Source organism: Euprymna scolopes, chromosome 14, assembly GCF_053919585.1.
Source record: "Euprymna scolopes isolate OS-2025 chromosome 14, ASM5391958v1, whole genome shotgun sequence".
Lineage (NCBI taxonomy): Eukaryota > Metazoa > Mollusca > Cephalopoda > Sepiida > Sepiolidae > Euprymna > Euprymna scolopes.
In genome coordinates, this window is record NC_136495.1 from 66,743,051 (window position 1) to 66,760,550 (window position 17,500).

Genomic DNA, 17,500 nt, shown 5'->3' on the forward strand with positions numbered 1-17,500 from the left:
GTTGATGGTTGTTTTTATTTTACGGCATATCAACCCTTTTCAGGTTATTTAATGCCGAATCCAGTGATTTTGAAGAATAATTTTTTAATAGAGTATATTTGTTTTTTGTTGTTTTTTTTTAAGTCGGTTTCTATTTAACCAATAGTTCGGACCCTAACAGGTACTGCCAGTCCGGGTCAGAGTGGACCTTGGAGCAATGGCAATTAAAGGGTGACTCCAGACTCCCCAAACCCCGCAAGCCGGGTCTCACCACCGGATATAGTTTAAGGTCATATCCAGATCCGATAATTACCTGGATAATCCTATCTCAACAAAAACTGTTCGTAGAGAACTTCACAAAATTGGATTTCATGCGAGAGTTCCCATCAGAAAACCACTGCTCCTAGGTATCTCCATTATTTTGTCCAATCCCTAAATATATATAAATATATATATATATATATATATATATATATATATATATATATATGTATGTATATATATATATATATATATATTAGTAGTAGTAACCATAGTATGAGGAACTTAAACAATGAAGGCACAAAGACATAACGATGTGTATTACATAAAAAGAAATACATGATTAGCATTGAAATTATTACCGAATAAGGATTAGGGTGTAATGCATAAATATTATAAATATTAAAAATTACATAATTAAGATTAGGGTGTAATGCATAAATATTATAAATATTAAAAATTACATAATTAAGATTAGGGTGTAATGCATAAATATTATAAATATAAAAAATTACATAATTAAGATTAGGGTGTAATGCATAAATATCATAAATATAAAAAATTACATAATTAAGATTAGGGTGTAATACATGAATATTATAAATATTAAAAATTACATAATTAAGATTAGGGTGTAATGCATAAATATTATAAATATTAAAAATTACATAATTAAGATTAGAGTGTAATGCATAAATATTATAAATATCAACAATTACATAATTAAGATTAGGGTGTAATGCATAAATATTATAAATATCAACAATTACATAATTAAGATTAGGGTGTAATGCATAAATATTATAAATATTAAAAATTACATAATTAAGATTAGAGTGTAATGCATAAATATTATAAATATTAAAAATTACATAATTAAGATTAGGGTGCAATGCATAAATATTATAAATATTAAAAATTACACAATTAAGACTAGAGTGTAATGCCTAAATATTATAAATATCAACAATTACATAATTAAGATTAGGGTGTAATGCATAAATATTATAAATATTAAAAATTACACAATTAAGATTAGAGTGTAATGCATAAATATTATAAATATTAAAAATTACACAATTAAGACTAGAGTGTAATGCCTAAATATTATAAATATCAACTATTACATAATTAAGATTAGAGTGTAATACATGAATATTATAAATATTAAAAATACATAATTAAGATTAGGGTGTAATACATAAATATTATAAATATGAAAAATTACATAATTAAGATTAGAGTGTAATACATGAATATTATAAATATTAAAAATTACATAATTAAGATTAGGGTGTAATACATAAATATTATAAATATTAAAAATTACATAATTAAGATTAGAGTGTAATACATGAATATTATAAATATTAAAAATTATATAATTAAGATTAGGGTGTAATACATAAATATTATAAATATTAAAAATTACATAATTAAGATTAGGGTGTAATACATGAATATTATAAATATTAAAAATTATATAATTAAGATTAGGGTGTAATACATAAATATTATAAATATTAAAAATTACATAATTAAGATTAGGGTGTAATACATGAATATTATAAATATTAAAAATTATATAATTAAGATTAGGGTGTAATACATAAATATTATAAATATAAAAAATTATATAATTAAGATTAGGGTGTAATACATAAATATTATAAATATTAAAACTTACATAATTAAGATTAGGGTGTAATACATGAATATTATAAATATTAAAAATTATATAATTAAGATTAGGGTGTAATACATAAATATTATCAATATTAAAAATTATATAATTAAGATTAGGGTGTAATACATAAATATTATAAATATAAAAAATTACATAATTAAGATTAGGGTGTAATGCATAAATATTATAAATATTAAAAATTACATAATTAAGATTAGGGTGTAATACATAAATATTATAAATATTAAAAGTTATATAATTAGGATTAGGGTGTAATACATAAATATTATCAATATAAAAAAATTACATAATTAAGATTAGGGTGTAATACATAAATATTATCAATATAAAAAAATTACATAATTAAGATTAGGGTGTAATACATGAATATTATAAATATCAAAATTTACAGTATTAAGATTAGGGTGTAATACATAAATATTATAAATATAAAAAAATACTTAATTAAGATTAGGGTGTAATACATAAATATTATAAATATTAAAAATTACATAATTAAGATTCGGATGTAATACATAAATATTATCAATAGAAAAAATTACATAATTAAGATTAGAGTGTAATACATAAATATTATAAATATTAAAAATTACATAATTAAGATTAGAGTGTAATACATTAAAATTATAAATATTAAAAATTACATAATTAAGATTAGCGTGTAATACATAAATATTATAAATATAAAAAATTACATAATTAAAATTAGGGTGTAATACATAAATATTATAAATATTAAAAATTACATAATAGTTTTCTTTCAATAAAAATTAAACGGGTCTAACTATGTGACAATCGTTAAGAAATGATTTTGTAAATATTTGATTGTGAACAAAATATCAATAAAATTTATTATTTGGTGAACATCTTTTATTTTGAAAGGCTTCCGTGCGTTGTCGAAGGCTATGATCTAATTAATTTCCCGCAAAAATCAGCAATAATTTCTTCCCATTCCTATTTCAATGAATCCAATAGTTGGTACTGGTTTTTAGGGTTTCTTTTATGAGCCCTTTCTCCAATTATCTTCTGAACGTTTTCTATTAAATTCAATTCGGCATTTTGGACTGACCATTTCATTAGGGCGATTCTTTCTTCTTCAAATAAAACCATAACCTTCTAGGCCTTTGATAAGGTCCATTGTCCTGCATAAAAAACTAGAGATTCATAAAGGTTATGGGTATAATGTTGGGTACGATGTTGGTATCACATGTTGTTGAAGAAACCTTTTTGTAAATCTTAGCACGGATATTGCTATGTATACGGATGATAAGGTAAACTTCTGCAGATGAAAACATTCTCCATACCATCATACTGCAACGACCAAAGTTTTTTGGCACATTGAGAAAACAGTCTTTCACTTGTTCTAATGTGCACGTAAGTTTTGCTGTCAGAACCAAATATATTAAACATACTCCTCACTGAAAATGTACCGTATCTTATTGTATATCAACCCAAACAACATATTCTCTTGCATAATCTAGGCATACCATTTAGTTTAGCTTTGAAATGAGAAGCTTCGAAATTGAAATACGGGCATGAAATCCTAAATTTTTTTAACTTGCTAGCAACCGTTTTTCTTTCGCTCTTCTTTGTTTTCTCAGTAAATCTGTATTGATGCAGTATTTTCCAAACGATTTTGTAGAGATTCTATCAATTCTCCAATTTTTCTGTGGGTTTTTGGAGATCAGTCGGTTTTCGGTTTTGCATCTAACATTTTAACGGTTTCATAATTGCATGATAAACGACACTTTTAGGCCTCTAAACATTATCCAAAATTTCTGAAAATGACTTTTTTCTTTATTGTTAGCGATAATGATTTTTTCTTTAAACGAGAGTGTTCTGCGTGTGGAATTTGGCCTGTTGCTTATCTCCCAATGATAAATGAAATTTTACTTATTATTGTCAGCATCTACCGAGTATTTTAACAATGTAAAAAAATGTTGTTTTTTTTAATCAACTATTAACATCGTTTCCTAAATTTTGTCCAGCAGACATTTGCTTGATTTATTTATTCTTTATCTGGTAATTTTTTTATAATTTTTATGCATTACATTGTGATATTTATTCAATAAAATTTTCATTGCTAATCGAACATTACTTTTGAAGTAATACACATATCCATTTTTGTTGTTTCCGTTTCTCATATTATGGCCGTTACTGATATATATATATATATATATATATATATATATATATATATATATATGAGAGGAAAAGAAAAAAATTAAAACTGCAAATAAAATTTACAACTAAATTTGTTTTTCGCCAGAATATTCCAATAACAATTTTCAAAGTTCCTTATTCCGTGGGGTTTCAAAGAATGCTATTCTTACTATTCTTCTCGTCAGAGAAAAGAAAGAAAGAAAGAAATTAGCAAATTATTATAATAGCAGAGCTAAAATTTACTGGTTAAAGCATTAAATGGTCATATATATATATATATATATATATATATATATATATATATATAGGCAACATGTTTTCATTCAGACAAGTATTGTTGAATAGCACGGAGTGTTTTTGCTTAATGAGCTTTTCTGTAATTTTTTAATTGTTCGAATTGTCGTTTTTATTTCTCGGTCGAATCTATGCAAGAAAGTCCCATAATTGTCTTCGTCTATCTGTTTTTCTTTCAATTGTTTTTTGCAATAATTTCGACTGAGTTTATTTAGTCGTCTTCAGGCAGTTTTGATTATTGTTCGTTTAAAATCTGGAATCTTTTATATGCTTTAGTTAAAATTATATTTGATTTTTTTTTTTACACAGGAAACGCTTCACTAGTTCCAGAAATTTAAATATAACTTTAACTGAAGCATATAAAAGCTTCCAGATTTTAAACGAACAATGATCAAAACTGCATGTAAATGACTGATGACACTCAGTCGAAAGTACTTGAAAAAAAAAACAACCAAAAGAAAAAAAAACAGGCGACTATGGAACTTTCTTGCATAGATTCAGTTGAAAAATAAGAACGACAATTCGAAAAATTGCAAAATTAAAAAAAAAACAGCTCATGAAGCAAGAATATTCCATGCTATTCAACAATACTTGTCTGAATATATATATATATATATATATATATATATATATATATATATATATATATATATATGTCAGCCCCTTTAAGAAACTTGTCTTTTAGCGTTGAACACTTTCTGTTGAATTAAGTTGATCAATTTAGCTCTGATGCATAGATCATCATATAATGATTAGATCGCTCTGACTGACGTAAAAACATTTTAAAATAAAATGTTTAATTTTTAACGTTATTTTACGCGGTTAACGTTAGCCGATTGGATACGGTCCTTGCTAATGAAGCCAGAAATGGTTGCTGTCGCCGCGTTCGAATCTATCGACTGGTGTTAATCGTGACACCCTGCACTAAAGATTCCCGAAAGGATGAAACACTAGTGTCTATAGGTATTTAATTATTATAGTAATATAATATAATATAATATATATACATATATATACATATATATTTACATATATATATATACATATATATACATATATATATATATACATATATATGCATATATACATATACATATATATACATATATATATACATATATATATATACATATATATACGTATATATATACACATACATATATATATACATATACATATATATATATACATATATATCCATATATATACATATATATATATATATACATATGTATATATATATCCATTTGGGGTGGAGAGGGCTCCTGTAAGCCGTGGTGAAGGCAACCTTTCTAGGAGAAGCAAATCTCTGATTTAAAAAACCATAAAACGGGAGACCAGTACCCGCATTAAGCTGGTCTGCAGTTTAACTTGTTGCTGGCTATCTTGCTCTTGCTTGTTGCTGGATCTGAACATTTTGAACCGAGAGAGAGACTTAGCTGTCGTACAAAGCTAAGACTCTGTAACATCATCTGTGTATAGATACTCCCTCAGGAATTTTTCTATAAAAATAGTCCGGTGGTAAGAGAAGTCATTTTTGGGCTCATGGACTTTAAGTGTCTGAGGGAGTGGCACTCGTCTGACAAGACGTTGCAATCATCATATATATCCATATATATACATATATACATACATATATATATACATACATATATATACATATATATACATATATATGTATACATGTATATATAATATAAAATATATTTTAGTCATCGACATACAGACCTGTTTCGTTGTTTCACAACTCACCAGTGCCGCTAGACTAACACCTCTCCCAAGCCGAGGATCGAACCTAGAACCGTCGTGATGACAGTCGGCAGTCCTACCCCCTGACTACGGAATCGGTGGCCGAAATTAAACTGTCCGAACGTCTATTTAAATAAACATCCGCCGCTACTCGTAGAGGGCTCAAACGTTTGTTTGTAAACAAATCGCGAGCTTCGCATTATTTCAGCTAAATTAAGTAGCGAGTAAGATAATTTACGAGAGTGCTCTACCGAAGAGGGGAGCTTTATTTATACATATATATACATATATATACATATATATGTACATATATACATATATATACATATAGATATGTATATATGCATATATATATATATGCATATATATACATATGTATATATATACATATACATATATACATATATATACATATATATACATATATATATGTATACATGCATATATATATGCATATATATACATATGTATATATACATATATATACATATATATACATATATATATATACATATATATACATATATATATATGTATATATACATATATATACATATATATACATATTTATACACATATATACGCATATATATACGCATATACATATACATATATACATATACATATATACATATACATATATATATATATATATATATATATATATATATATATATATATATAATCTAAAGCTTATGGAGTAGCTAACGATAAATGTTAGATGAATAATTTCCGACTAAGAAAACATGCATATGTATGCGTTTGTGAGAAACATCGCTCTTGGAATGTTAACACTAAGCAATAATATAATAGACGCTAAAGAATGTTAGAAAAAAAGGTCATCTTTCTACTCTCCCTTATTAAGATTAACCTGTTATAGTAAGTTAATGAGAAAATTAGACATTAATCATAAGTAGGGCTGTGACAAAAGCATATTCTTTTCATTGTTTTGACTCTTGAGTATCTATCCGTTAATATCTTATATCTTTTTATATAGACTGATATGGTTCTCGGTTGATTGACTGTCTTACTGTGTCGGATATAGACTTGAGAGTCAAAAGAATGAAAAGAATATTCTGTTATTACAGGCCAAGTCATTAGTTTATAAGAGAATCAACATCGATTATTCTGTTGATTGAGTTAATTACGAATTCAATACTAGACAATGAAAATTAAGAGAATGAATTACTAAAACATCGAAAAAGGAACATGGAGAAAGAATAACAAACTACCTAAGAGATTATATGAAAGTTTATAAAATAACCGGAAAAGGTAGAACCTGGATTAAGCAGAAATATTATGAAAAATTGCGTTAGCTATGTTGTGAGAAACCTTCCTAAATATATATAGTTTAAGTAATTACTTTTTCTTATGTGCGTAAGTGTGTTGGTGCCGAAATATTCATGTACGATTTAATAAAAAAATACACGTGTTTTATAATAAATATATTTATATATAAGTGCGTATTTTTTAATTGACTCGTGTTTTCATGCGTATAATGTTTATGCAAATAAAATTAAAAGAAAATATTACTCACTGTTTTTTAGCTCCTCCTGAAAAAATAAAAAAAATAAAAAAAATGATTAGTATGAGTAAATACAATCGTTGTTCAATTAAATTTGAATTTATCATCTGTTAAAATAAATTTATTTACGTAAATTTTTTTTTATTTCATTTGAGAGATAATTACATAAACTTAATCTGGAAAAAAATCAGAAAATTATTATTATTAGTAGTAGTAGTATTAGTAGTAGTAGTTTTTAGTAGTAGTAGTAGTAGTAGTAGTAGTAGGAGTAGAGGTTGTAGTCTTTAGATTTCAGTTTTCTTGGTTCCACTATGTTTTTTTATTTCTTCTATTTTACTTTTCATATGGTCAGTTAGTGTTTATAGATTACGTTGGTTAGTTTCTTCATTCAAGTGCTTTCCTTAAGATCTGCGCTGTTTTCAGCATCGCCGTCTGTTGTATAGTCTAATTTCCCCTTTGATTCCGTTTTCTCCTAGTTTTTTTATTTTTTCTTCCATATTCTTTGAGACTGTTGCTAATGCCCCTACAATTATTGGCATTATATTGATTTTCTTCATCTTCCATATTCTTTTCAGTTCTCTGACAAATTCTGCATTTTCTGTCTCTTTGATCTTCACCCTGTGGGCTGCTGGGACGACAAAAGCTACAATTTGCCAGTTTCTCTCCTTCTTGTTAATTATTATGACGTTCGGCGTCCTCTTTGCTTTCATGAGTTTATCTGTTTGCACCGCTATGCCCCAAAGGATTTTGTGGTTTTCGTTTTCAGTACTGTATGCAGTTTGTGCCGGTACCATTTGTCCGAATGATCAAAGTGTGGTCGTTTGTAAAACTCCTTCTCCACGCAGTCTTGCCTGCCTTTATTTTCTTTTTGAACTAGTTTGCTGCATTCACTTTTTATGTGGTTTCCGTTTCATTTCTTTGTTCGAAGAGTCTACATTTATTGTTTGCCTGTGTTTTACCTATATTGAATTTGATGTGGTTAGTTCTAATCGCATTGTTCTCTGCAGCTGTCAGACGAAATTCTATTTCTCTTTTTATTTATCTTTAGCCATGTCCAGATGTTTTCATGATTCTGTTCTCGTTAGAATATACATTCCCCAATGCAAACAGTAAAATCTCCTAAAATTTTAAATAGTATTCTAATCGGTAAATGTCGGCGCGTTACTTACGGAAAAACGGTTAATTAAACTGCAGAAGCACATGTTAAGCCACACAAGTATTATAATTGCCCCCCCCCCAAAAAAAAAAGAACGAAAAACATAAAAATGTTTGGTGCTACTGGTTTTGATAAACCGCTCGTGAAAACGGTGTCTAAAATGCATTAAAAACTACATAAGTCAAAAAAAAAAAAAATCCTCCCCAAAAATACTATAATGAATTTTTTTAAAATTTTGTTTTAGACCTTTTCTTCGAATTTGAAATTATCCGCCAATGAAAAAAAAAATTTTTTTTAATTTTATTCTGAAAAAAAAAAAAAAAAATGCCTTTCCAACATTACCCCTCTCCTCCACTTGGAGTGCTTTTCTTCTTTTTCATATAATTTTATATGTTCCACAAAAGATTCGTATGCCGTGTGAAAAGGCAGTTTGCTACGTGAAGTCACACTCAACTGCCGTCGTTTATGTTACTGCGCGCTCGCGCGTAGCGTAAACAGAAGCTATAAAATGGCGGAAAATAGTCACTGGGTTCAGAGGTTAATACTGTGCAAACGGTAAATTTGCGACGAATTTGATTTTCAGATTCGTTATCAGCGACTGCGATTACCTCTAAAACACCAAATTAGAGTGGCTGGTGTTCTGTTGTAGCGTATCCCTATATTTTCCAAAATATTTAATTGAGAAAAAATATTTAATTGAAAAAATATTTAGTTGAGAAAAAAATATTTAGTTGAGAAAAAAATATTTAGTTGAGAAAAAAAAATTAATTGAGAAAAATATTTAATTGGGGGAAAATTAATTGAGAAAAAAATTAATTTAGAAAAATATTTAATTGAGAAAAATTTAATTCAGAAAAAGTATTTAATTTAAAAAAAACTTTGAAAACATAAAAATGTCGAAACACAAAAATAAATGATGAGATAGTAAATCGAATTAAAAAAAACTCAATTCAAATTCATTGTTAGATTTATAACGAAAACGTCTGTTGAGTTTAAAAAAAAATGTTGAAATGCTTATCAAGATAATCAACTGGATCTTAAAATTCATAACATTTTTTTTTTTTTTTACTAATGGATCATCATTAATAAGGACTGAGCCACTCCAGGATGAGGGTTAAAGAGATGTAATAATTGTCATTTGAAAGATGAGGAATATTATTGGAATAGCCCGAATGATTAATGGAATGAACTAACTTTGATTACTTATGGGGATGATTTATATAAAATATTTGTTGACAGTGGATGTTGTAATATGCAGTGAAACAGTTTCATGGTAACATGTTCCCCAGGTGGAAACTCCTTGCAAATAAGCTCTGTTTAGGGAAATTCAGCTGGATGGTAAGTAAATGAATAAAATGGAACTAATGATAGTATTTATTTCCTCCCACCGCGGAAAAATGACAAAGGGTCGAAAGGTAGGGATGAAAAAACGGGTGTCGCCAAAAGGGAGCAAACTAGTCTACAAATACTACCTGAGCAGCTCCATCATTTCCCGGTAGGGGCGCCTTAGAACAAAACACTTCTTAAGGTAAAACCTGGGAAGATGGATATTCTAGGACTGCATAGAACCATACCTATTTCAGATAGACAAGACCATCTGTTGGATGGATTACTGGGGACGTATTTTTGAGTTGGTATAAAAAACCCTCTTCTATTGCAGCTCAATCGAGTACCCACTTTAGCAATAACAATAGAATAGATAAAGATTAGCAACACCTTAACTGTGGAAAACAGGTTGGATGCAACAGAAGAATTAACCCTTATGGATTTCGAATCGATGTTGTACTCGAAAAAGTGCTCGGTCGACAGTCTTGTAAATAGTCGAACACAGTTATTTATCTATACATTTATAGCTCTAGAAACGAAGGATTACTTAAAAAATGTTTCAGCTTACGAAACGTGATGTGAAAATGGTTTTGTCCCTGCATATGAAATAATTTTCAGGAATCGAAAGATACGACTAATAGAAAAACTATTTTTCAAGCACCTAATTCTTCGAAAATCTTTTAAAAATCGGGTTTAAATATTTTTTAGCAATTTTCTTGGTATATTTATGTTGATTTTCATCCGGAATACAATTTCCTTGTACTTGAATTTATTTTATTCTATTTACTCCCCCATGAATGAAACTTATTTTAAAATTAAAAAAAATTAATGCACGCATTATAATTTTTAGCACATCTGAAGAATATAAATCGAAAAAAAGATTTTCTGTTTTCATTTTTACAGTACACCCTTGAAATTTTGTAAAGGTGGAGGAGTTTGTTGTTATTTTTCTTAAAAATCGCAAATTAGCTGATATGAAGTAAATAATCCATTTCACTTTGAATTCTTTCTTTCCGCGCACCTGCTTGCTCAGAGATTGAATTGATGTAATGGCCTTATGAATAATAATTAAAATAACGACTACAATAATTATATATCTCTCATTTATTTTTTTTATTAAATATGATTTTTGTATTTGGATGTCAAAGGAAAATAAAAAATATATAAATAGTAAGTGAAGGTATTAACGGTTACAGTTAGGTATTAATTATTAATTATTTCATTCTGGTTTTATTCTTATTATAAAATTTAAGACGTGTTTTTATAGGGCTTGGACCAGATTAGACATGTAAAACGCCTTTCAGGATACGAAAATTTCAAGATAATTAATTAATTTCGTATCTAGAAGTTCCACTGTATATTTAATAAGATGTATGTATCTTTTTCATTTGAGAAATACTATTTAAAAGAATATACGAAGTTTTACCAATAAATATCTATCAGTGAATTATTTCCTTATTAAAATCTAAAAAGTGTAATTCCACATTTAATCAGGCTGCCTTTTTCTTTTTTTCTCTCTTTCACACTCTCTCCGTATTCTCTCTTTCTTTGTCTTCCCTCTTTCTCTCTCTCTCTCTCTCTCTTTGTCTCTCTCTCTTCCCTCTCTGTCTCTCTCTTTCCCTCTCTGTCTGTCTGTCTCTCTCTCTCTCTATCTGTCTGTCTCTCTCTCTTCCCTCTCTGTCTCTCTCTTTCCCTCTCTGTCTGTCTGTCTCTCTCTCTCTCTATCTGTCTGTCTCTCTCACTATCTCTCTCTCTCTCTCTCTCTATATATATATATATATATATATATATATATATATATATATATATAGTCTAATGAATAACAGTAATGTTCATGACTCTAGGAACCTGACTTGCTTGCGTGCTTCTCACGATGTGACCGTATTCTGAGGAATTTGTCCGATATGATACATTATTCTCCTTTTTTTTTCTCAACCACTTCTGTGCGCTGCAATCGCCTGCTGGCTTCTTATCTCTTCAACAAGAGTTTATTATCAGAAGGAAGTCACAGATGCTCTGATTCAATACGTATCCGCATGAATGCTCGCATTTTCCATTCCAAGATGCCGTCTGCCATCTTCTACGTTTCTTTTCTATACGAATAACCATAAGTACGATTTGAAGCAAATGGCTAAAATACAAAATGGTAAATGATGATGAAATGCATTTCAAATAATACATTTTTCCAATTGTTTTTATCGTCATCGTCGTGAATCAACATCTCTTACATCGTACGTGGATTACTACCACATACGATGGACAATTCTGTGTTAATAATTGTCATTGGCTTGGATTGAATTACGCCACACTGCTTCATTACCATTTAGCACCCGGACATTTCGTGACATTCCGGACATTCAAACATGATTTACACGTTCAGAAGGAAAACTAGCGTCGTTGATTTTCTCTAAAATTTGCGTGTTAATAAGCTTCATTAATGAAGATCCAGGTGGTGCTCACTCCTCTTTTTGTGCACTTCCCATATTAAATCAACGGACTTCCGGCTGACTATAATATGGTCGTTTTCAGGTCCGACGTAAACAGGTTCATGAAGACCCGTTCTCTAAAATAAATTAAATTATCAAATTTCCATTACGGTATCCATTAACCATTAATCTTGAGAGGCCTCCGGGCCTTGATGAACGGTAACTATATGATATAAAAATAAAAGGGTATTTCTTACTCCATAAAAATATGGAGGTTCGTACACTTTTAGAGTACTGGGCGTTACCAAGTAGCCCTGATGCTTAGTAAATGCTATGAAGATGAATCATGCCGCATAGCACCCAGACGACCTGATGTAACTTATCGTCCCAAAACAAACAAATGCTTTCTATTTCAAAAAAGAGTTTTTAAATGTAGATACAAAAGACAGTTTGTGTAGAGACTTTCGTGCAGAATTCTTTTGTATGGCCATAATTGGTTCCATTATTTAAGCTACGCGTTCTATATTTAGAGAATAAAACTTATGTGTGCCGAACTTTGTGTGGCTGTTTATTGTAAGTTTTTAATTTTTTTTTTTTAAATCTTCTATCCCTTATTAGTCTTTCTCCATGATGGAACCTCTAACCTACAAGAACTCAGTACAATAATGCCTTAACCTCATTTTCGTTTAACTCATACGTGGATAGAAGCGTATATTTATCTATGATTATCAATTTTGTATATATACAAACGATTTTCTGTTCGAGTCGGGAATCACCAGCACCAAGAATTTATTCAGGAAAATCATATTTCTGTAATGAGTAAAGAGTTTAATAAGTTATAAGTTATACATACGTTTCCATAGTTATCTTCAACCATAGCCTCGTCTAATATGACTTAACGAATAATGGCAATCATTACCATATATGAATCCAAAGAGTCTACTGTTGGCATTGGTTTCCCCGAAAATTTTTAGTCAGAATTTTTTTATAGAAAGACATCGGAGATTACAGTAGGGGCCACGTGAACATTGCCAGCATCTTAAGTGAAAGCGATTTTTGTGGAACGAACTTGATTCTAACTTGAGACACCAAAGTCGTCAATGCGTGTCGTTAAGCACTAGACCATCGTCAACTCTCAACAATGGCAATGAGATAGATGTAGACTCACAATGACCTGTCATGTTAGTTGTACGTTTTGATCCTTCCGCTTTCATCTTTTATCATTCAATGTTGTCTTTTCTGTTTAAATATCTCGCACATATACACAGCATAATACTAGATACTGTATGTAGCAAGGTACACGCGTATGTATAATACTTCAAGGAACTGAATATTCCTGCTTTGCCAAGTTCTAAGTCTTCCTTAGACATGGCGTAGCATTTACTATTCCCCCTCTGATATTTCACACAGAGGTTTATGAGGTTCCTCAGCTGTGGTGAAAGCAATCCAGCAGAAGGGAATCAAAAACTGGATAGAAAGAGTTCATTAGCCCTGGTAAGACAAGCTTCTAGTGATGGTTTCACAAACAAAAACTCCAGCTTCCAACACGTCATGAGAGATTGTAATTGCCACGAGAATGGTCGTGTTAGTGCGTCATCTGATCTAACCTGAAATAACGTCATCTGATCTAACCGGAAATGTCAGACTTATCTTGGTATCAATTATTAAAGTCTCTTTGTTATATTCTAATGTTGGCCATTCGTCTTTGTCGACGACTGCATATACTTTTAAATAGATTTCTTTGTCAAAAAGTTGAAAAGCTATAAAAACAGGAATAGCACCATTAAAAGGAGAACATTTTTTTGCTTCAGAATTTCGGTTTCCATTTTCAATGCACTTTTGTCAGAAATTCAATAACGCACTTCTGCTTTTGACGCACGTCCAGAAGAAGAGTTGCTTTATTAGAATCTCATACCATCAAAATCTCCAATATATATAGGTAGCATTAGTTTTGGAACGATCCTTATATATATAAGGCCCTTATATATATATATATATATATATATATATATATATATATATATATATGTATATATATATATATATAAATAAATATAAATAAATATATATATATAAATATATATATATATATATATATATATTATATGTATAAGGGTCGTTCCAAAACTAATGTTACCTAATCTTTGTTCCGCACGCGCACCAATGAATCAGAAGGAATGGCAATTTGCATTGTTATGATGAATGAACTTATTTATTCATAACCTGAAAGTTTCATATGTTTTAGATATTGACGGTGTGAGGTTCCAAGAAGGAAACCCTTGTCATTCTTGCGTCAGAAGCGGAGATCTTGGCAAAAGTGCATTAGAAATGGTGGCGACTATATACAATATAAAGTCTGATGAAGAAAAGGTCGCTTATTTTAATGGTAACTCTTCCGTCTTTGTAGCTCTTTAACTTTTTTAGTTAAACAATATGAGGCAGTATTTTTGGAACAATCAATGTATGATGATGTGCGCTCCGAGCACCCATGCACAAACATCATTAATCACTAATAAAAATGCATTGCGTATAGTGGTGACTGTGTAGAAAAATACATTTTGCAGCAGAAAATGTCGTTAATTGTAACAATACAACTTCCGACTTCGAAGTTCTTTAACTTATTTTAGTTAAAAAGGTGGCTTTACTATTTGCACGACACTAATATATATATATATATGTGTGTGTGTGTGTGTGTGTGTGTGTGTGTGTGTGTGTGTGTGTTGATATTCATATTAAAACCCGCTTCCCCCTATTTATTTAAAAAAGGAAATACAACTTTGTTGTATATGGGTCCTAAAATTGCATTACCTAGCAAAAGATCTAGCTAACTTGCATATTCTTTTAAACATTCATTTTAATTAATTCCATATTAGTTTTTTCGGTTTTCTTATGGGATGATCATCTTTAGTTAATTAGTACGTGTAATTAAATCTATGCTGATATTCTACATGATTTATATTTGCGTAATATATTTGCGAAAATGGTTATAGTGAACACAAACTTCTTTCTATGTATATTTATGTATGCGCATATATAGTTGTTTAAAAACTGTTGCCTACCAAACTTCTCTATCAGTTTTTGGTCTACAGAATGAAACTTAATGTATAGGGTATTCGATCCCACGCGAAACTTTATATTTGGGTTTTAGCTGGAGAAAATCGGTACACAAATGTGAAAATTAAAAAAAATTAATTTACCTGAGGTGAAGGTCGAACGACGGCATTAGGAATATGCATGCATAACCTAGTAGCTATTGGTTCATGTTTTAACTTTTAGTCTTGCAGCAAACATGTATTCATAGCTCAGGCATTAACTTGAAAGGAAAAAAAATCGTAAGCTAAACGTTTCGGTTTCGATTCTCGATGATGGCGCACGAGTCATTTGTTTTAACTTTTCAAATCAGTACTATATATTAGGTTCAATATAATCTATATAACTATAAAACTGAACGTGTCTCTGTGTCTGTGTACATTTTTCTTCGCAATAACTCTGTCAATATTCAGTCTACGCACTTGAAATTTAATATACAGGGTACTGAGATTTGGGAAAATCGACGTAATCGGTTTTCGGCCAGAAATTTGGTTGTTAAGGGGTCAAAGTTAAACGACTCGACCTTTGAGATCTCTACCAAACTCCTCCGATAATTTTGGGTCTAAACAATGGAAATTTTAGATATAGGATCCTTGGACGTGGATCTAACTTAATAACTCAATGTGAGCCCAAAACAATAAATGTTAAGGGATCATAATAGGGGTCCAAGTTTAAAAAATTGACCGTTTCTTTTTTTTTTTTTTTTTTTTGCTCAGTATACACGCCGGGCACCCATGATAGTAGAATAATAAATCTGCATTAATCAAAATATCATATGTAAGCGAACAGATTTGGTACAAAGCTCCAGATATTGCACGCACAGATGGCTGCATGTACTTTTAGATGTAGTTTTATGTCAATAAAAGATCATTAAAAATAGCTTATCTGAACAGTATACTGCAAATTCATAGTATTTCTGATCGGCAGAAAGAAATACGCATCCCATAAGTTATATTGCAATGTCACATAAACTATGACGTATTGGTTGGTATGTAGAAATTAACTTAGATTTATTATTATACATATTTACCCTTAATACAAAAGTTACTTTGACACCAATTTTACATTACTAACGTAGTAAATGTTTATGTTAAGAAGGCATACGAGCAGACGTGTAAGAATGAAAGCACTTTGGTGCTATTCCGTAAACACTGAAAAAACACTGAACAATTTTTATATCCTACCTTCTTCTGGTTCCATACCGTTGGACATTTGAAGAATATAAATGTATGTGTCAATGAACTATTCTGCCTGTCCGTCTGAGCTAGGGTTGGATAGGGAGGCAGTGCTATATTTTATTGGCAGGAATTTGTAAAATAATTTGAATTAATTTCCCGTAACTTCGGTTCCATTGTAATTGAACATCATTTCCGAGACACAAAATTGAGTGAAAAATTTACAAAGAAAACTCGTAATTGGAGAAGTGGTTCGTCTGAATCTGAATACATCAAAACATTCTATGCGGTTTTAACAAAATACTTGATAATTTGATTCGTTAAACTGCTCCACGTGATAGCCGTAACTATATAATAACAGTTTGTTGAAATGTCACTGTTGGAAATTGTGCTGAAATAGCACAACTTCTGCAAATTTCTACTGGTATATCCATTTACAATAAGTATAATTCCCCATGAGTGTGTCATCAAATTAAGTTCCTTTTAAAATCGTGTTTTCTTTTTATTCAATTTTCACCCCAAACAAAGCACAGTGCCACTTTGATGTAGGCGGCTACTATCCGGGAATAAGTTGCAGGAGTATTATGAAGGGAGATGAGTAGCAAGATGTCTGTTCACATAACACTTGAACTTCTGCATGTCAGTATA

General features: G+C 29.7%; 1 protein-coding gene across 1 annotated transcript in view; it reads right to left on the reverse strand.

Moving 5' to 3' along the window:
* Positions 1–17,500, reverse strand: part of LOC145293052 (uncharacterized) — a 337,851-nt gene that overhangs the window by 91,126 nt on the left and 229,225 nt on the right. The window contains exon 4 of the mRNA XM_080139372.1: positions 7,692–7,707. Within this exon, the coding sequence (XP_079995498.1) occupies positions 7,692–7,707 (16 nt within the window). The remainder of the gene's footprint in view (positions 1–7,691; positions 7,708–17,500) is intronic.